The 21,686-nt window shown below is 42.3% G+C and overlaps 1 protein-coding gene across 2 annotated transcripts; it reads right to left on the bottom strand.

Annotated features, from left to right (window-relative positions):
- Positions 1 to 1,706: 1,706 nt before the first annotated feature.
- AP3M1 (adaptor related protein complex 3 subunit mu 1) lies at positions 1,707 to 21,645 on the bottom strand. 2 transcript variants are annotated; one of them, XM_082286035.1, is made up of 9 exons: positions 21,349 to 21,645; positions 12,601 to 12,876; positions 11,395 to 11,566; positions 9,006 to 9,143; positions 7,032 to 7,117; positions 6,534 to 6,667; positions 5,628 to 5,835; positions 4,155 to 4,299; positions 1,707 to 2,847 (listed from the first exon to the last, which is right to left on the bottom strand). In XM_082286035.1, the coding sequence occupies exons 2-9, from the start codon at positions 12,871 to 12,873 to the stop codon at positions 2,747 to 2,749; spliced, it is 1,257 nt and encodes a 418-aa protein (XP_082142161.1). In that variant the 5' UTR covers positions 12,874 to 12,876; positions 21,349 to 21,645; the 3' UTR covers positions 1,707 to 2,746. The 2 variants fall into 2 exon arrangements, with proteins under 2 accessions (XP_082142161.1, XP_082142160.1); XM_082286034.1 differs by lacking the exon at positions 21,349 to 21,645 and adding an exon at positions 14,719 to 14,915.
- Between the last annotated feature and the right edge of the window lie 41 nt (positions 21,646 to 21,686).

Raw genomic sequence — 21,686 nt, 5'->3', positions numbered from 1 at the left:
AAATAAAGAATTTACTGGAAGCTGTGTTCAGTGGGAGAAAACAGGAGATTTTCCTGAGGCGTGACAGTAATCTGCTGTATTCTGAGAACTTGAAAGGGGGGGTTTGCCTGGTCCTGTCAGTAAGGGAAGAACGGCTACTCTGACCAGCATCATGTTAATCTGATTTTACTTCTCAAATTGAATGCAAGGGTGATTAGCGTGAAACCACTGTTTTACTTCCTTCACCTTAAGAGCCTCTTATAAACACTTTTTCTTGCTAAAAATTTCTACCAGCACACAATGTTCTGACTTGGTGGAACCAATGTTTACTGGCACTGTAGGACCAAATGTAGCCCCATAGTGCCAGAGGGCACCTGGGATTTAGTAATAATTGGTAAAATTCAGAGTTTTGTACTGTTCACACAGTTCTCTCCGTGTCTGAGAGAAGATGAGACCCTGACAGACAACCACGTTTGTCAGCACTCCCAGAGCTGGACACGTGGAGAAGGGGAGATCAAAACTTGGCAGTGCAACTCCTTGCCAACGATTTCCTGTGATTCCCTAAGCTCTACTCTTCATAGAGGTGCTGGTAATTTTTTTTTTTTTTAAACGGAACAGGAACACAGGCCCCCTTCTGCAGTTGAACTTCCTGTGTTTGGAGATAGAGCAGGAACCAGCACATGTACAAGTAAAGGTTTTGGCCTTACAGTACAACCATGTCCTTGACAAAACACATCTCCATGGCCAGGCTGGTTTCCTACCAGGTGAGTGCAATTCTTGCTGACAGTGAGTTCTGGTGATGAGCTGGGAAGAACGGTTCCAGGCTTTCCCCCTAACAGCTTTTGCGCCACCTTCCCTGGTGCCCGAGGTCCCGCGGGCAGGCGGGGCTTGTTCTGTCACACGCGGCAGGCAGCGCTGGCCTCGGGGCTGGAGCTCTGACACTTCTTTATGTCCTAGCTCAGGGTGTCAGCTCTGAAAGGCCACGGTGCAGCATTTCCAGGCTGCTAATGCAGAGAGCAGCTCCAGCTGCTCAGACTGCAGCTTGGGATGTTACCAGTTACCTCTGAAGACAAGATTTCTTCCGCAGTTACAGTAACCGAAGGATGATGCCATTTGCTGAAACGCAGAGCAGAACTGTAGGATGCGTACTGAATTGATGGATGTTTCTTCAGTTGAAAAAGGCAGACTAGAAAGTTGGTAGCTTTTAATAACCAGGGTTGTGTCTACACAAATGGAAGATCTTACTAGATGCAAAGTTACAGAGAGTGTATGCTCATTTCTTTCTTACTGACTTGCTGCCAGCGTTTGGATGGATTTCTCCTCCTCTTTCCAGACTGAATCATTTTTTGTCCTAGTAGTTGAAATTTTGACTACTAAATTATTTTAGTTCTTACTCTTCATCTGAAGCAAAGGTAGTACCTACTTATCAATTTGTAAGCCAAACAGGTTAGAGAAATAAAGGGTCTCCAGTATCCCACCTTTAATTAATACTGACCGAATGCATGGTTTGGAACCTGATAGCTGCTGTGGAGTATGTTTTGGTTTAGAAAGATGTTTTTGTTGGTGTGTAACAAGAAGTTCAGTCAGCTTTGCTCTGACTGCTGAATCTTTGAAATATCATAAATAAGTAGTTGTCCTGCATTTAAAAATAAAAAAATATGAAAGGGACATTACCTGTCATGCTCCTACCAGCCTTTTTAGACTCTAAGCAGTGCACAGTGAGCAAGTTCAGTAGAGAGGTAGCAAATAGTCATTGTTTAATTGTGTATCAGATGCCTTCTGCTTAAGAGCATCATGAATCGTTTACAAGAGCATGAACATTTCATAAGATGAGACGTATTTGCAGTAGAGTTCCCTTTATTTCAGAACATTAAAGCACACAACCATTAAATACACTTGACACTTCTATTGTGTTATCTAAAAAGCTACTCTTGAAGGTACACACTGCACAGATCTGGTGGCATCCACTTCAAACAAGTGGAACATCTAAAAGCAAAGGCTTCACATAAAAAATAGATCTTACTCTCTGCAACTGTATTCTTAAAAAAATGATGGGGATGATGAGATTGAATGGAAAGAAAGTGGATTACTGAAGCAACAATCACCTCCCAGATTTAATGCAGGATGTTATTTTTATCAGCTCATCTGCAGATGGCAGAAAATGAAAGCTGATTAAGGCAAATGCTTCTTAAGAAAGGCGATTTCTTGTAAACAACACAGAAATTATTTTTTACTTCACCAGAAGCTTTTTCAGGAGTGACACTTGCAATGTCCCAGGCCCCCGGGGGACCCCTGCCCCTCTCACTGCTGCTCTCTGTTTCTGAAGGGATTACATGCTGCTTTGTGGAATGCAGCTTGCAGCTGGCTGTGGGTGGAACTGAGCTTTCTTTGCAGGCGGCTGCAGCAGCAAAACATGCCACTAGAAGACTTTTCCAGTGACCTGTAGGGCCTTCAGAATGTGCTTGACCTCAGGGCTTTGGTATCTGACTGGCAGTGTAGTGTTTGCAACATTTTGTGGGTTGCCCATATCCAACTATTCACCAGCACAACAATTCAGTAAAAAAAGAGTGGAAGTGTAATAGAAAAAAAATACCTTACTTTAAAGCCGTATTAAGAAAAACTAAGCTATGCTTTCATTTTAAGAGCTGCTGTGCACAAATACTTTGATCCCAAACTAATCAGTGTCTATAAATTAATGGGCACCTAATCAACATAAGTCGTCACTAAGCAGTCAAGTTTTTTTAAGGGGAATTTCCTCAGCATTTTCTCATGTCCTGACTTGGAATTTTCCTGCTTTTGTAATATATTTGACACCTTTAAAAGGCTTGTATTTTTCTCCATACATGTCTAGGCGATTCACTTTCAGTCCTGAAAAAAGACAGAGACAAGTACAAAGTTAAAAGCAGAATACTAGGACAGGAATCACAGCAGTCTGATTAGAAATCCGGCTGTCTTGAAGCACATTAGGATTGGTAAGGAAGCTCATTTTCCTTTCTTTCACAAGCTCATCTGGTTTGAAGCGGCAGATGAGAACATTCTTGTCACCTAATCATAGCTGTCTTGGCAGGGCAACACCTTGTTTTTCTTCTATGCCATATGCCAACATCCAATTCTTCCAAGAGATGAACTATGGAACAAACGAGTATCTTCCACTGCTCCTGTACACTGCACTCATTGTCCATCATGGAGATGAAGCAAAGGACAAGTTTCAGAATTCTTTTCACTCCCAGTCGTAATTGCAAGAACCAGAAATCCCTCTACTGTTCCCTGAGGAAGGCCAGTAGCTATTAATTACCTATGGTTTCAGGTTGTTCCGTGCTTTCTCACAGGTCCATTATCTTTGGCATCCAGGTGCTGGACCAACTCTGTCTTGCTAGATTAAAACCAGTTTAGAGGTAACTGCAGGATTCTGTTCTTATACAAGAACTAAGTGTTACCTACTCAAGTAGTCTAGGACCCAAAAAGACCATAGCCTGGTCCCTGTCCAGAAAGGTACCACCACCAACTCTCATCAACTGCCTGCAGTCATCTTCCTGCTCCTCCTACTCCTCCTCTCCAAATGTGAGTCCTTGCACTGTTAGAGCCTTAATCCTGCAAAGCTTGCTCGGAGAAGCATTTTACACACGGACAGCTCACATGATTTAAGTGTTTGCACACTGAGGCCTTGTCTGCTTTAAATTTACTTTTGCACTTACTCTATAGACTTCATTCTGCTTTTACTTGCAGATTGTTTTAAAGATGAATATCTAACCAGCTCCAGAAGGAAAGAGTAAGAAGGGCGTTTTCCAAAATTAATGTAAGTTTATGACCACTAGAAAGAGCTTTAGTGAGAGGAGGCTAAAGGAATTCAGGAGCAGCACACTAAATCATCATCCATTGATCTTCACTAAACAGATACATTGCATGTTTAATGCAGTAGTCAAAAAAGAAAAATCCATTCTTCTGTGTACTTCTCACAGTCTTTCTTGAGCAAAACAATTGGGAATTCACAATTCCCATCAAAGGAATCTTCCAGCAAGGGTAACTGTCAGGTTTGGGTAAATCAGACTTTGTAATTTTGGACCAAGCTGACTTCAAATCTGCATCTCCAATTAAATGATTAACAGTTTCCCACTTCATTTCCTACTACAACTCATTCTGCCAACACCAATTTCATGTAACACCCTGCCACTCACCTGAAATTGCAAGCTGTTGTATCTTAAACTGGATGTTTAGACTTGGGTTCTCCTCTGGCTTAGGGGCTCCAGACTGCAGATTCACTATACCCTTCAGGTTTGGTAGTTTTTGAGGGGTAATTTTCCCCACATCCCACGTTAGCACCTTGTCAGGAAGGAGAGAATAGCAGTAATAGCATTCTAGGAAACAAGCTCTGAGGTCAAGTTCATGTCCAGTTTTAGTTTGCAGGCTGGGTACAGACAGTAGCCTGGCAGCCCTGAGAATTACCTCACTGGCTGTGAGAGGGCTCTTTCAGGTATGGGGTCTTTTTTTCACCCTGTCAGTGTTCCTTTGTGGGTCTGTGCACTGAAGATCTTGTTCCCTTTGCTAAGGATGATTGACCCCGATGTCAGTTTGGGTCAGCTGGATCCATGAAGCCAAGACAGAAACCAGTACAAAGATCATAGAAACTTAAACACGAGAATGAGCAAGGCCCTGGACCAAAGGAGATGTCTCAGACAGATTTTCTTAAGGCTCACTTGTTTGCCATTGATTCTAACACTCTGGAGAAAGTGGAACCAAACAGGCACTTTACTCACCCACAAGAGGTGGTTGGTTTGTTCTTATCATAAACTGATACATGCAGAAAAACCTCAGTTCTCTCTGCTTCTACAAATTTTTGCAGTTTCAATCTACCTTGTTAGCCCAGCTCTTGACAAAAACACAGTAAAACTTATTTCTGCAGAGAGGAAAGCACACCTTAAGTGTTTTTGTCGGTCTTTTAAAAAGATCAAGGTCTATTGTTTTTGAAACAAAATGCTTCTTGGAGAGCTTTCCCTAACAGTTTTAATCAATTGCTGACTGTTATATTCCAAGGGCAGCAGAAAGCTCAGAGCAGGGTATTAGAGCCAGTAGAATGGTTTGGCTTAAACTGCTTTTCAGCAAAATGGCTTCTGGGTACTAAAAGGCTTCAGGAGCTTTAGGAAATTTATGTCTCAAACCCCAACTCAGAGGCAAGAAAGCAGGAGCCCAAAATATGTTTTTTCAAACACTTTATCTTCCTGTGTGCCTTTAGGCAGATCTTTTGGAAGAAATTTTTTTCTCATCTCCTGCTCCCAGTTTTTCTGGCTACCTATTTTCAAGGCTAGTGCATTTTATTCAGATAAATATGTTTTCATAAGATAGATTGCAAAATCTATAATGGCTGAAACTATCAGCAAAATACTGCTGCATCCACTAAGGAAAAATATTAGGGGGTGAAAGAGCAGGGTGAAAAGAGAGGAAGTGAAGGAAAGGATACTGACAAAGTCAGAAATCACAACTGGTATGTATCTAAGTTTGAAAAAGCAAATTTTAAAGTTAAATTTTTATATATAAATATGCTGAACAGAGTTTTCTGCTAAGTGTGGAACACTGCTCCAGTGTGCTGCAATATGGGTGACTTGTTGTAATGCCATCTTCAATATTTAAATAAATAAAAATATAAGACTTACTTTAGTAACTGGGTCAAATGTATAGCTGCCTTGTGTAGCAGTGAGGTTCATGTTAAGTACGGCCTTTGGCATGTGAACTGTCATGACAACTCCTTCTACTGTTTTCCCCATATTCTGTTTTGGTCCAATGGTAACATCAAATCTTCCTGAAGATGTATTTTCCTTAAAACTGATCATGTGCTTCACATATACAGGAATTGCCACCAAGCTGAAAAGAGAAGACAGTAGCTGAATGCATCCTGGCTACTTCTCTACTTGAGAAATTAAAGCACTTTCTCATAAATAGTTCTTGTGTTTCTGGTAGGTGTTCAAGTTGGAACCAGTTTGTTTCAGAAGTGACAAGTGAAGTGATACTCTGCTCTTCAGCATCATTACTGAAGTGATTTTATTCACAGAGAATCACAGGGAAAAAAAAATTTCTTTATTTTCTTCCAAATATCTTGTCCTATTCTCTCTTCCTTCACCTGCTTTTTTTTTAAAGTAATCTCACTGAGCCAAATCTCAGAAGAGCCACTAGTCAGATCAAGCTTTAGTTTGCAACTATCTGCAGTTAGACTTCTTTTGTTTTATTTGCTTTTGTTTTTGCTCTTCATGAAGCTCAGAGTCCTCCATGTACACAGAGAGTCATCCACAAAACATCTAGCACCAACAATGATTACTAGGAATGAATAGCCCTATATTGCTGTCATATGTGATTTATTCCACTTAAAAATTATTGCTGAGTATCTGCAGGTCACTGAAAAATGGTTTTCTTCTCTTAGTGGGGATAGATGAGACAAAACCTGAGCACATGCATTTTAGAACAATGCAAATTCCCCCCTTAACCAGGAGGAATGTGCTGTCACTCAGGTGGAAAGCAGCAGGTGGTACAGCTGGAGAAGCAGTGTGTCTGCAATGGAAACGTACTTCTGGGAACTGACACGGTAGGAGATCAATCTGAAATTGCCATCGGGAGGAATAAACGAAAGGACTCGCTCAGACTCCCAGCGTTTGAACCGAATACACGGATGGAAGCTGACATCATCCAGCAGCCGTGGGTTCTGGAAGGAGTGGCAAAATGGTAAGTGACATCTCACCAAGTACCAGCAGTTTCAGCTAGCTACTGAACTCCACCCAACTCCTATTTCTTAGACTCTGAGTAGCCATTATCAGAGACATGGTACTGAGCTAGATGGATTTCTGATCTGACTGGGTACAGCAGCTCCTGTGAGGGTATTTTTATGCACAGACAAAAGCCATTCCAACTACTGAACAATGCAACTGCTACAATATAATGCAAAACTTGTTACTTTTCATATGTGTAACACATGAAATAGTGATAGTGCTCTTGAAATTGTTTAACTCTGATCACTAAGAAAAATAAATCCTGAGCAATTAAGATTCCCAAACATAGGCTGAATTTACCATGAAAGACAGAGAAAGATCTGGCATTCCTGAGAGCTTAATACACGAATCAATAACGCCTTGGATTTCTGCAAAGACTGTGGAACCTGCAATGAAAAACAAGACACTTGACTTAACATTATTATGAAAGGCCTAACAGATGTGGTGAAGTGCAGCTAGAGGGCACAGATGACATTTGCACAACACTCAACAACATGCCAAGCCCAGCTAGGGAAGGTCATTCCAGTTACCTGTGTCCTGGGCAGCTTGCTAAAATACATGAGCCAGAGCAAACAGCCTGTCCCAAATTGGTTAAATTATACTTGTGCCAGCTGATACACAGGACTTGTGCTTGAACTGGTTGCCAGCAAAAAGCAAATAAGAATTTTGTGACACACCAGCTCTGAATCTTTTCTTTCATGTCTGTTCCCAGTCTCCAGAAAACTAGCAAGTTGTGTAGTGGTGCAGGGAAGTTGAAACACTTCGAAACAGTCAGTACCAAAATGCAGTAAATTGGTGCTATAAAGCTCCAGCTAACCTTGGCTTTCACAAATAAAGGCTGTTAAATAATGAAATTAAATATTCATCTTGATGTTAAATAAATCTGTAGCAAAAGACCCCAACCCCCAAAGCAAGAATACCAAGCATTTTACCCAGGAAATGCTCATTTCCTGAAATACCTCCTAAGTACAGAAAGACGTAAGCAGGACTCTGGACTAATTAATTAGCTCCACATGCAAAGGTAATTTTAGAAGATAGGTAGAAACTAGCTCACCCGGGGAAGGAGAAATGGTGACTTTCTACTTAGTTTTAAAAGAAGGGATCCTGTTTCAGCTTAAAGCAGTCAATCATACCTCTATGAAACAAGGTAACTTCCCTATTTTAGTGGAGCAACCTTATCTACTTCTTAGTCCTAGTGAAGGCTATAAAGAAAAGCTCTTGCATTGCTGGTCCCCAAAGGATCAGAGCAGAAAAGAGTAGCTATGACTACTGCAGCAGATCCTCAGTAGGAAATTAAACACTTGGTGCACACTGATTTGGCCTGAAATACAGAAACATACCATGGTCTTGATTGTACCTTCTCAGACTAAGGACTCACACTCCTGGGAATCCTAATGAGCTAGGACAGTTACACAGTCATCAGCATATTCTATAAGGGCCCTAAAAGGGCCACCTTCTTTTAGCTTCAAGATGGGGAGAGTAAGAGCTGCACAACAGCTATTTATGACTACCCACTTAAACAGTGGCCAAAGCATTTGTTGAAGTGGTGCACAGAACCAAACCAACACTGATGCTGCTACAACAGCAGCACTGAATGAAATGATGAGAGGTTTGCTCCCTGCCCCATACCACCACAAAAGGGTGTCCTGCAGTTTTCAGCCTTGCTAACTGCTGGCCCCGATACTGAACAAAACAGCAGGTTCCTGCCCACAGCTTTGCAGTTCTCTTTTTGCATAGTTTTTTTCTTTTTCTTGGCACAGAAGTTATCAGGTTCCTCCTCCCAGTTAATCTCAGAAAAAAGACTTTTGTATTTGAAAATTGTATGTTTCATTCACAGAAAAGAAAGGAGTATTATTATGCTTCATAATATCTGGCTCCAGTTTAAATGTAAGGAAAACAATACTGTCCAGCTATTTTGCACCAAGTTTATCTTGCTGTCAGAAGAAAGCTAATGAAAGATTTTGTCTTGCTCACTTGAGGGCCTTCAAGGACTACAGTACGTTGTTGGCAGGAATGATGGGAGATATATACAAACAGAAAACATGCTTCTTGTGAATGTTCTTGAAGCAGCCCAGGGCATGTTGCTGTTTTAAGATAAACTGAAGAAATACATTTAGGCACATAATTTTAAATTGGATATTTCTACCTAAGATATAGATTTAATGTACATAAAACATGCAAAAAATAAGACAGCTGGATTGTATCCTCTCTAAACATCATTAGCTATATGCAAACACACTTAAGAAACAAATATTAGTTTGTAGGGCATCTTACCTGATTTGTCTATAATCGCATCAATTTCTTCAATGACATCAAAATAGGCTTCGTTGTTTGTGTATTTTACCCCTGCTCTGCGCCAAGGAATGTTGGACAACTGTCCAGTGGGAAGTGTGTCTCCCACATTACTACTGCCTTAAAAATGAAAAGGAACTCAAAATCAACAATTAATTACAAAAGGAATGTTTCAACTGCCAAAATTAAAAATCAAGGTAAGGCTTGCCCCCAAGAACTGTAGGCTAGAACCTGAACCCCTACAACATTATTCATGAGGTGACGTTAAGGCACTGGGGCCATGTGCCCAGACTTAACAGCTTTCAGACTTTATTTTGCACAGCAAAATACAATGCTCAAGTCAGCAGGAGGTTTGAGTGGGAGTAGATGTGGGGCTAGATCTTGTGAAGGATTTCATCACTAATTAAAGACATGACAGCTCCCTGTGAGGGCCTTAAGCCTGCTTCCCCCTTCTCCTATGAGTTTTAGAAGTATAACTTCAGGGCTGAATAACAGGTAAGAGTCATTAGCAAGAAAGATGTTAAGAAGCCTTGGGGAGGCCTCCCACAGTCTTTGCTTGGACCCATCTGAGCTACCCTGCATCAACCTGACAGCCATGTCTCTGCCTGGCCATGTGTCAAATCGATCCAGACCCTGGCCCAGATTGGACTTTCTGGCTTGAGCTGTCCATTCTGGTGGATGTTACTGGCAGTCACTGAGCTGTAGATGACCTGTTATCATCTGATCCTCTCCCTGACCTGTTGCCTCAACTTGTGGGCTCCTGACCAATGAATGATGCCACTGTCCCTGCCTGCCTTGCTCTCACCCTTGGCTCCTGGTTCGCAGTGCCATCCAGCATGAGAAAAGGGCTTCCTGAGCTACCTAGTTATAAAGTAAATTGATGATGCTCTAAAAAGGGGAAAAAAAAAAATCTTATCACTTCTGAGGCTTAGGTGACTGATGCCACAATCCCAGCACAGTGGAAACAACTCCCTCTGCTAGAAGTAGGTCTTGGGATAGGGCCACAGCTCGCTTGTGCCCTTTAGCACAAAGAACGTGGTAGCATGTCCTGCCATGTGAAACAGCTTCACTGAGAAGTTGGTGGCCAGCAGGTATAATTTCTACAAAACCTGCCCTATCCTGGCAGGCAGAAAACAAGTTTTAATTCGTTTGAGCTAGTAGAAGTAGTTACTGAAAAAAAACCCTTCCTGAAGTCCACCCCTGTATGTGCTATAACTCAGGGGGGGAGGAGTTGCAGCCTTTTCTTCACTCCCATTGTATCTCTGAAGAGGAGCAGTTGCTGTGTCTGTCCCTCAGCAGCCTTGCAGGGTGCAGCACTGCTGCCAGGCCAGGTAGGTAGGAGAGCTCTCGGGCTGCTGTTTCCACCTGCTCAGCACTGAGCTGTTGAGAGTGACAAGATGCAGGCTGCCTTGGGAAGGCGCTTTAGGCTCCTAGGGAATTTTAATAAGGCTTTAGATAAAACAAGAGGATTTGATGCTGCAACCCTTGGCTTCAGTAGTCTGAATTCTTCTTACAGAGGTCCATCTAGTCCATTAATGTCATATTTTTCATAAGTGTAAATACTAGCATCCAAACCCACATTAAACCATTTAACCACATCTAACCAAACTCCAAATAACAGAAATTAAAACTGATGAGATTTATACTCAAAGATTAAACCATATCTACTACCTTAAAGACCAGCTCCTCTGAGTGCTACGTGTGTGGCCCTGCAGCCCAACTACTCCCCTTCTCTAACACAATGTCCAGGCGACCGTCTCGCATCTCTCTGCCCCCATGTGACACCTCATGGCTCACCTCCCTTGCACCCGCTTGCCAGACAAACAGATTCCACCAGCTCAGCTGACAGACATTTGGCTTTATCACTGCAAGACAGACCCATCTACAACAGCCTGAAATCAGTTCTGAAATCAAATCCATATGAATCCATGTGCTGATTGGTATTGGGGGCAGAGTGGAGGATGAGGACAGCAAGGATTTATTAGGTATCTATTATATATCTTCCTATAAGGATTCCTTATAAAATGCTTAACCTTCTCCAATGCCCCTAAGTTATTCAAAGCTTGGAGTTAGCTCTGGTCCCAATCCCAGAGCACCTGTCCCCAGTATGTCCTGACTCTGCTAGGAGCTGCTGTTCCTGAGGGACTTCAGCAGCTGTGGCTGAACGAGACAGTGCCACCGAGGACAGCAAAGGGGCCAGGTGTAAACTGCAAATAAGGACGGAGTTGCTTTTATTCAAGCCCTATTTATGAGAAGCAGCAGGACAGTGCCCTCACCTTACAGATTCACCAATATATTATTTTTTAGCTATGAAGAATGATAGGCTTTACTTTTAAGCAGCTGTCACTGCTGAAATGATATATTTTCATACCTGTGATGGAGTTGACAACAGAGCGCAAAATTGTGGGAGGCTTAATCAGCTCCTTCAGTATGTTAGATTCTGTTGCCAGCGGAAAGCCATTGTCTAGCATTTCTTCTAGAAGTTCATACACAATTACTACATTGTCCTTAATTGCTGTCTCAGAACATTCGCCGAAGTAATCCTAAACAAATTCAGAGATTACAAAAGAGAGGATTTTTATTCCTGTTAGAATGCTTTGCGAAAGGAAGTTTGTTTGGTTTTTTCTTCTTAGAGAAACCCTCCAATATATGAGGCCACTTTAGTGCCTAAACTGACTAGCTATTTCTATAGTCTAATGGCATCATGTAGTATAAGGTTATACTTATAATCTAATTGAAAATAAATACAAGCATGAACAGTGAAATTAATGTAATCTGATGTACTACTATTTATGTCACAAAGGTCCTTCCACTTGTGAACATTAACACATCTTCAGCTACAAGACTCTTGTAAAATAAAGCTACTGTCTTTTGGCAATGCTCAATCTTCACAGAGTTTTCTTTATATACAATATTTGTGAAATTGTTTGAGAAGTGACTCAAGCTTTGCAGCCCTTTCCTCACTACAGAGTGCATGCTGCCTGACTACATGATACTTCTTCCCATCTACATAACATGAACTGTACAAAAGCTTACAGAAAAAATCCCAGCATTTACAAAGTGGGATTTGGGTTCTAGTGCTTGTGAGTGCACAAAATAAACCTTTTTTTCCTTTGTACTCTATAAACCTGTGCTTGACTTAAAAATTGCAGATGGAAAAGTCACCGACAGAAGGTGACTACTACCTGTCTCTAGAAGAAGTTTATATTAAAAATCCCTTGAAGTTATTTTAGAATCATAGAATCACAGAATGTTAAGGGGTGGTCCCAACCACCACTGCCATGGGCATGGACATGACCCACTAGACCAGGTTGCTCAAAGCCCCATACAACCTGGCCCTGACCACAGCCAGGGTTGGCTCATCCACAACCTCCCTGGGCAACCTGTTCCATTCAATATCTTACCATCCTCACAGTATAGAATTTTTTCCTAATATCTAGCCTAAATTTCCCCTCTTTCAGTTTGTACTCATTTCTCCTTATCCTATCACTATAGTTCCTGATGAAGAGTCCCTCTCTGGCTTCCCTGTAGGCCCCCTTCAGACACTGAATTTTAAAATCATTTAATGGTGACAGACCTGGAAAGTATCTGCTACTCGGTGCAGAAATTCAATTACAAAGAGTGGTGGCACTTCTGTCTGTATGACAGACACAAAGAAGATTTTATCCCGGTAGATGCTGATGAGGTAGTGATGTGGAGTTGAGATGACAGGAGGCACATTCTCAACATCGATTGCTTTCTCCTGAGCTTCAAAGAAATAATCGCACACAGATTGGCTCACAACGCTCTTCCAGTGCTTCTCCAAGAATATATCACCAGAACAGTTTATAAGAAACAGGCTGTGGATCATTTTCTGTTGGAAACACATTAAAAGAAGTTAAACAAAAGGATATGTGGATTGACATTTCTTATCCCAGATTCCCTTACAATGGTTATTCTTTATTAACATGCACTGTGAATTTAGGAAAAATATCTACTTTGTTGCTTTTCTTTGAATTCTATTTTCTTTATTTAGAAGAATGTTCCACCAAAAACTACTTGCCACTGGATTAAATTGCTAAGGTATATCAGAATGCAAGCAAGAAGCAAGCACCCTTGTTTTCCACTTTCATCCCTATCTGGTATTTGCAATTTATTTCTTAAAGAAAAGCTGACTCTCATGAGCTGGCACTCGCTCAAACGCATTTGCCGACGTGTAAGAGTAACTCATACATAAAGTTTCCTATGGCAGTGCAGTTGGCCTGGCAGTTACACACATAACTTAGAATTGCTCTATCTTAAAGATACAGCTCTTTGCTTGTCAGCTTTCAGCTGCTGAACTAGAAAAGTGCTTTTTATTTGCTGGCAGATTAGTCTTACAATCTATGCCAAGCTGCACTTGGGTAAAGGGTTGGAATTCATTAAAAGTACATAAAACTAGCCATTTAAATCTGATTTAATGAATGAAATTGCCTCAAATGTGCTTGGCATGCATGAAATATGTTTACATAAAATGTTTGTCAGTTAAAAACTCACTAATGTAAAAGGGGAGTATGAACTGCAGGTAAGGAATGTAACTTTTTTCTTATCTCTTTAAACATTTACAAATAATATGCTTCAGCCACTGATCCTTCATTTTATTCACGGTACAAGAAGCTTATCTGTCTATTAAAAACATAATTCCTAGTCTATTTCTCAACTTCTAATGAGAAAGTGAACTAAGTTGTTGATAAAATGAATAGACTATTATCTCTGCATCTACAGAGGAGACAAATGCTAGCACGCTTCAGTTTATCTCTTCGGCCTTTACATGAGACAGATACAATGCTTTGGCTAACCTGCAGCGTAATGATCCTCTTACAAAAATAAGTTCCAGTTAAAACTTGGGCCTGGAAAACAAACCAAACTGTAATCCCAACAGCAGCTTCTCAAGGTGAAGTTAACCTGGTACTCAATATCAAGCATAAATTAATCTGTAGTTGAAGAAGCTGCCCCTGGCACTGTCTGTTGTTCCCTTTTGCCTCTCAGGTATTGATTTGAGTAGGTCTGTGGCTCTGCAATTATCTACATTAGGAAAATGGTTCAGCCAGAAATTGACCCAGCAAAAGGAGTTGCTGGTCAGATCAGCTTCCTAATGCAAATTATTACACTGCCAGAGAGTGCTAGAGCTGGCAAAGGGCAGGTTATAGAAATGGGCAGATGATAGCAATGGAGATCCAGAATTGAAAGCCTTTGGAGGAATTCAACCATGACTGGAAAGAGACCAGACAATTACTGGGTGTTCACACCTTGAAACAGGAAGACCATCATCAACTCTGCATGTCCAAGAGAAGTCAAACACACCTACGAAAAACCTATCATAGTTTTCATTAATTTTACCATGTTTGGCCAGGATCTTGTCATAAAAGGCAGATAAAATTTGCTCCTTCGCTGTCAACTCTGGCACACTAATGTGAAGATAGCATGGAAGCATCTAGATGTACATGACCCAGTCCCACAGGGATTTTAAGGAGTCCAAACACTAGGACTAAATCTCATTCCAAACTACTGGAATAAGCACTTAGCTCTACCCAGAGTGAGCTTGTGTTGCTGCATCTGAATCTAAACTACCCAGAGTACTAACTCATCTACTAATACACTTCTAACAATGAAAAATGGTGTGGCCCTCTAGATTTTGACGAAACAAAAGTATGAAAGTATGTCTTCCAAAGCTCACCAAAGACTGTGAAAAGGACAGCTCAGTAAGGTTGTCAGTATGCTATTTCCCTCCACCTAAGTCAGCAGATGTGGGAAGAGAGCCAAGATTCAGCTTTTCAAATTCTAAACTCCAGCTGCTCCTTCACAAGTGTGACACCAACGTGCTCATCTTCACTGGGGCCTTGCCAGGTCTCAGATACCTCCTGCCAAGAGCATGCTGTCTTTGGTGGCAGACAAAAAAAGACCAATAGTCAAAAGGTGGACAAAAAAATTCATGTAAACCAATATGGAATGCAAAAGGAAGCTCTTTTAGAACCTGTGATTGCAAATTTGCTTAAAAGTGGGAAAGGAAACAAAGCTACAAAGTGTTACTGCATGTTTCTACTATCTCTCTCCTGGACCAAATTAATCTCTAATTTAGTTTGTTTAAAAAACCAGACAATTTTATTCTGTGAGCACAGCATTTTTATAAAGGAGACTCAACACAATTGCTTTAATCCAGTTCAAGTAAACATGTTCTGAATTTAGCCAGCGCTGAACATTAAAGCCTTCCAAAATCTCCTGGATAGTCACACAACGGAGGCAAGTATAATCAAGCACTGAATGTCAGTATTGTTCAACACCATGGCTGCCCACACATATGAAGGTGCTCAGCTATAAAGCTTAGATCAGATCTCTGTACATTTTTAAATGGATACAATGGCTTATCTGTTAACAAATATAAGACCCATTTCCTATTAAATGCACATAAAGCTGTATCAGAGAGTCCAGCACAAGCAGCACTGCTAAGATTCCACTTCCAGAGGAGCCGATCCACAGCCTGCTCTGGAGGAACTATGTTGGACCACAGGCTGCTTCCAATGATACTCTGATAAAGTGTATCAGACATGTGACAGAGTGTTTGTAAGCCCCAGCAGTTGTGCCTCTGTTAACATTCATCCAGATTCTATTCATCTACAGATCAGAAATGACCGCATTTGTCACAATATACTTTTAACAAGCACAGATTGTGTGGTCTGTGCAGCAGACCACACAATCACAGCAAGGTCCTGGTGCACCAAGTGACTGTAAAACCAGGGCCCCTCCTTTTGCCCTAAGTTCCACTTAGAATATTAGACCATGATTTGATATGCAATCAAGGGAGGGTGTGGGTAGCCAGAAAGGGAGGTAGCACTGGGCCACTGCCCTTCTTCACTCATCTGCCCCAAGCTGCCTAGGTACCAGCTGTGTTCACAGGAGTGTTTGTGTGGCCTTGTGGTGAACCAGAGTAGCAAACTGATCCAGGGGACCATGCTTGGCAGATGACAGCTTTGTAGTACCTGTGGAAACTGAGCAGTAAAATCCCACCTAACTGCCTAGCAGCCTAGTTTCTGAGTAGGAAGATAGGGATTACAGGATTTCCCATGATACATATTCTGCTTCTAGTCTAAGACTTCCCTTCAAATCCTCTCACTTCTCTCTTCCTTCACAACTTTTAGCAGTATGCTAATTTGCTGCTAATTTGAAGTGCTCTGGAAAACTGAAGCTCTCTCCTTGCAGCCTAAGTGCAGAGCAGGCAGCCCCAGAGGCAGACGCCCTGCCTTGTCAGTCAAGGGACAGCTCAGCTGGTACACTTCCCAGCGCTGACTAGAATAAAGAAGCTCTTATAGCAGTGGGGACATCAGTCTATTACACACAAGACTAAGTAATTTGATTTATCCCATGCACTGTCAAGCAATTGGCACCAGCTGATTAAAGATGGATTTCATGTTGAATATCTTAGAACTGGTAACACTATAAAAATATCAATACAAGATATGTAAACTATTATTTAACAAAAATTACTTACATTGCTCCAAATACTGAAGATTTCCCTGTTACTCTATTTTTGAGTGCCAGATTTCATTGCAGATATGTAGAGATCCCTGAATTAATTTCTCAGTGCCTTACCTTCTTGTCTCATCAGAACATTAGACTTGAAAAGGAAAAAAGACTGACAAATGCTCAACATTAGAAATCAATTGAGTAACATTAATTCCTCACACCAGCAGGTCACTATTTGTGGCCAACAGCAAATCGTGTTAACAGCTGCAGCACTTTGAGGGTAAAGGTCTTGAAACAAAGTTCCCAAGTTTAAAAAAACAGTAGCAAAAGTACATCACCAGAATTCCTGAATCATGAGATTCTTCTACCCCTTTGAGCTGTCAGCATAAAACCACTCTATGTAAGGTACTGAAGGTGTTTCTAGGACTATTTGAAAAGGACATGCCTCCCATCTCTCTGCTTTTAGGCCTACCTAAGAGCAGACTGAAGGTGTACATGGATCATTATTTGCATCTAGGCCAAAGCAAACTGTTCAAGCTTATTTTCAGAAGGCTGAGAGCCTTTTATGTTACTGCCTGACTGAAAGGCATCTTACAGGCTCTGCAACAACAAGCAGCCCTACAGTTTTGCAGCTTCTTCTCACAGACTTCCCATCCTTGCTCTGACATGTAAAACTCCATGTGATTCTTCTCAAGTCATTCCCATCCTACCAGAATCTGAAGTCCACACAGAAGAAAAACATATTTTAACTAAGACGCCTTCAATGTGCTGTTTCCAAGTCTCTAACTTTTCTTTTGACTAAATCTGGATTTGCAACGTTACTGATTTTCAAATTCTTGGCACGGAAACATCTGGACTAAAGTCACAGCAGGCTCACAAGACAAAAGCAGAGCTCATTGGCAAGAGAGAGAGGCTGCGAGCATGGGAAAAAAGACTGATTGCACATGCTTGTCCTTAGCTACAATTAAGTACTCTAAAATGTAATTAATGCAGAAATACTGTTAACAGCTGCTTTTCCGTAAAGCTGAGCTGAGTTACATCCAAAGCTCTGAAACCAGGAAGTGAGGAATTTATCACTGACCTCTGCAATGCCCTTTAGAGCTAGTACTAATTACTAGAAACAGCTCCAAACAGGACCATCACTGGGGAAGTATTCCACAACTTCCATGTTCCCTGAATTTGGCATAGCTGCTGTAAAGAGTGGAAGGATGAGAGGGGGTAGACTGTCTGAGTCTCTGTTATGTATTTGTGGAAATGAACTTCTAGTGACAAGTGAATGGAAAGTAATCAAATGCTTAAAGTAATCTGGAGAAATAAGCTAAAATAGGCAGTTCTGTTTCTATTGTAAAGCTAGTACTTTTGTCACAATCCACTAGTCAGAAGTTTAGCTTTTTCCTATAAATTCAAAATGTGCCACAAATGTGTTTCTGACCTCCCCAACCCCATTCACTGGCTTTCAAACCAGCAAACCTAATAAATAGAAGTCCCATTAAACACCTGAACAGCACTTTCAAGACAGATAACATGGCAGCTCTGAAATACTGTATAATTGGCTGGACCAACCTGACACATCATTAGGAGCTGTGCTTCAAGCTGACAAATCTGGAAGTCTCAGGTTCACTAAAACATGAATGTTCTGTAATTTCACAGGTTTTTTAATGCTCCTATTATTGTTTGTGTGTCTTAATGATGCTGCTCAAGTATCATGAATCTTTTTACATATAAGATGCTCATGGTTTAGGTATCTGCACATCAAAGTAAAAACATTTTTGCAACCTTTCTTAAGAACTGCCTATTGGCCCCCTCTGTTAGCCAAGCAAAACTTCGTATCTGGTCAACACCATGAAGTACATGTGTCTGTACAACTACTCAGAAACATATTTTATCAGCAAGATCATCCCTGTTAAAGACTAAATGTTTTGCTTCCCAGATGTTCAGTATACATTTATTTATCTTTGCTCTCATTTAAAACACTGTTAGTAACTTTCTGTAATTGTTTTTAAAAGGAAGTAGTCCTCTGAGAATACTCTGAAGTTGTCTTAAATCAATGTTTGGTATCCATAACAAAATTTGCAACTTCCTCTGTGCTTTTACCAGTACCCATTACAGCCTGCATGAGAATTTGTGCATCATTTCATCTACTGTCTAATGAGCTTTCCAATAATACACTTGCATGGTGCCTCTGTTCAATTCAGTTCCAGTATAAATCTTCTAATTGCTGGCAAGAGAGTTCCATCTCTTGTCAACAGAACAATATTAGATCCCGAATAATTGAACAATATTAGATTCTGAATAACTGCAGTTCCCTTTGGGACCTGCAAGAATAGAAAGCTTTGCTGTAAAAGCTGGAAAAGCAAGAGTTTCTTAGAAAAAAACCCACACCAAAGCAATTAAAAATTCATTGCTAAAACTACATTTTTACATGGAGGTGGAACATTTCGAACACAACTTACATCTGAATCAGTAGCTTTAGGACTACTAAGGGGTGACTTAAGAAATTCACTCTCTGAAAGCAGTACTGCATAGACAGAGGGCCAAATGGACACAGATAAAGTGAGTATCATGTCACTTATTTACTGTCCATGGTATTTTCAGGAAAGACTGATAATTAGGCTCATATTCCAGCTGAGGAACTCTGAATGGACAAGGCAGCAGGATTCAATCATAGGATATAAAAGCCCCAACTCAGTAGTTCTTTGTGAAGATGTTTTCCATCATGCTCTCTCAATTCACTCCTCCAGTAAGTCTGACAGGCCGGAGCAACAGTGCTACCAGCTTTATACTACTCTCTTTCACAGGCTCTATTTGAAGAGGCACCCAAGGTTCCAGGAAGGACAAGCACAGTGCCAGAGAGTCATGCACTACTGAAATACTCCATCAGAGCCAGCAAGTACCACTGGAACTCTGCTGGACATGACAGCTCTTTCTAACGTGTGTGCCCTCTGCCACAACCAGTCCAAACACAGAGGGCAGAAAGAAGGCATTAACCACTTGTACCTTCCTTCTCCTCCAAGAGGAGAGAGCAAAGCAGCACTCTGATTCTTTCCCCCTGTATGAATCAGTCTCATGAATACTGTCTTAGAATAAGAAGCTCCTGTTAAAAGGTTGCCTTTCATACATTATGTTCAATAAGCATAAAAGATCTAACTTATCTTCTCTGTATTAATTTTTTAAAATTTATATGTGAAGCTATAAGTTGTGGAAAAACTAAAGGGAAATAAGAGGAATGAATGTAACATTTTAAACAAATTTTAATTTGGTTTCTTTCCATTATTACAGACATCAAGTACAGCTACTACTTGTCTCCTGCTGTTCAGACTTCTCTTCCTCAAGGACTTCAATTTCTCTTTTCTGAATCCTCATGACAAGGTTTCTACTAAAGATTCTTCATGTAAGATCTTTATATGAGAGAATAACTGGCACTTAGTTGGTGCATAGCTGTCTTGCACAACAGAAAATTTAATTTCTGAATAAAACCAGCAAAACCAAACATGAGAAGACATGGAGTATTCTTAATGCTTGATTTGCCATTTCCAAGGCATTTTCAGATATGCGTACACAGGCAGTAAAGAATCTGTTTGTCCCTTGTTTCTTTCCCCCAAAAACCAAGTTTGCTTGTGTTTTTGAGTTAGCACCCAATACAGCACATTAATGCTCCAAGACATTTTTTCCAGGGAAACATCAGTCAGATATTTCTTCTTCTTCTTCTTTTCTGTAACAAATAAATGAGAAGCTATGTATGATTCAAACCTGCTGAGAACAGCCACAGCAGAATCATTCTCATGGTTGGTATAGTCAGTTCTTTTGTAAAACATTGTTTCCATCATTTTACCTCTTGCAGAAGTAATTGAATTTGGTTTTGCTTTTCTTGCAAAATACCTTTTCCTCTCCCATACAGCAGTCTGCCTGCTATGAACACAAATTTTCATTATTCAAGTATGATTTTTTTGCCTGGTTGGTAATAGAAAAGCTGCACTGAATGGTGATGCTATTCCTTCGGTTTGATTAACACTTAATGGGTACGAATCGTTCATCAGACTGAAAAGATGATAAGTGCATTACTAATTCAAAGCAGATTTGACCTGAAACAAAAGAGAAGTGGCAACCTCCATTCAGTTACCGCTGGGTATTGAACATGGCAGAAGGATGTGCACTGCATAGTGGTGGATGATAATGGGTTGATTCCCAGAGCACGTTATGCAGATCTGCACTCACAGGGCCCCTTGCTAATTAAGCAAGTATAGCACGAGTAGGAACACCATGGCTGCAGCAATGCTGCTGAAGATCGACCCAGGTGAGCCGGCGTCGCTCCACCGCCCGCCCTGCCCCTCCCGGCCTGGCGTCGCTGCGGGCTCTGCCGCGAACGGCGGCTCCCGCATCGCCCCTCCCGCAGGCCCCGTGCTGTCTGCCCTGAGAATCACAATAAATGCCCTCCCGGTGCACAATCCCCCTCATCCCTGCGCCTCATCTTGGAGCGTGAGCGACGCAGAGCCGCCGGTACGGGGCTCTGACCCGACCCTCCTCACTCTCCGCCGGGCGGTTCCTCACCTTCGCCAGAGCCCAGAACAACGTGGGGAGGGGGGAGTTTATTCAAACACGGCAACGATTTTGTATTTAAACGGCACCGAAGAACGGAAACGGAGGCGGGTAAAACGGAAAGTCTCGGATTTGCGGAGCAGCCTCCCCGTACCGCCGCTGGCGGGGATGTCGCCCCTGCCCGACTCTGGCCAACCAGCGTGGCAGGGACCGGGCACGGGCAGCTCCCGCCTGGCGGGTATCCCATCCCCCCGAGCAAGGGCCGCGCCGCCCCACTCCCTCACGGCCCGGACCCCCGCGCCCCACGTACCTCCCCCGGCCCGGCACGGCCCGTCCCGCTCCCGGGGCAGCGGCCAAGATGGCGGCGAGGCCCGGCGGCGGCGCGGGGCCGCCCCCCGGCGGAGGCGAAGGCGGCCGGGGCGCTGCCTGCGCCGAGCGCCCGAGCACGGCCCCCTCCCTCCCCGGGCCCGCCGGGCCCGCTGCCGTGGCCGCCCCTCACCGCCGGTTGGCACCGCTCGGCCTCGGCGGCCGGCAGGGACCGGGAGCAGCCCCCGGGCGCTAAACCCACCCGGGCCGGCGCCGCGGCAGCGCGTGGCTGGGCAGGGACGGCGGGCGGCGCGGGCTCCGCTCCCCGCCCCGTCAGGCGCC

Source organism: Coloeus monedula, assembly GCF_965178545.1.
Source record: "Coloeus monedula genome assembly, chromosome: 8".
In the NCBI taxonomy this organism is placed as follows: domain Eukaryota; kingdom Metazoa; phylum Chordata; class Aves; order Passeriformes; family Corvidae; genus Coloeus; species Coloeus monedula.
Note: the sequence above shows the minus strand (reverse complement) of the source record. Positions and strands in the feature narration are given on the sequence as shown.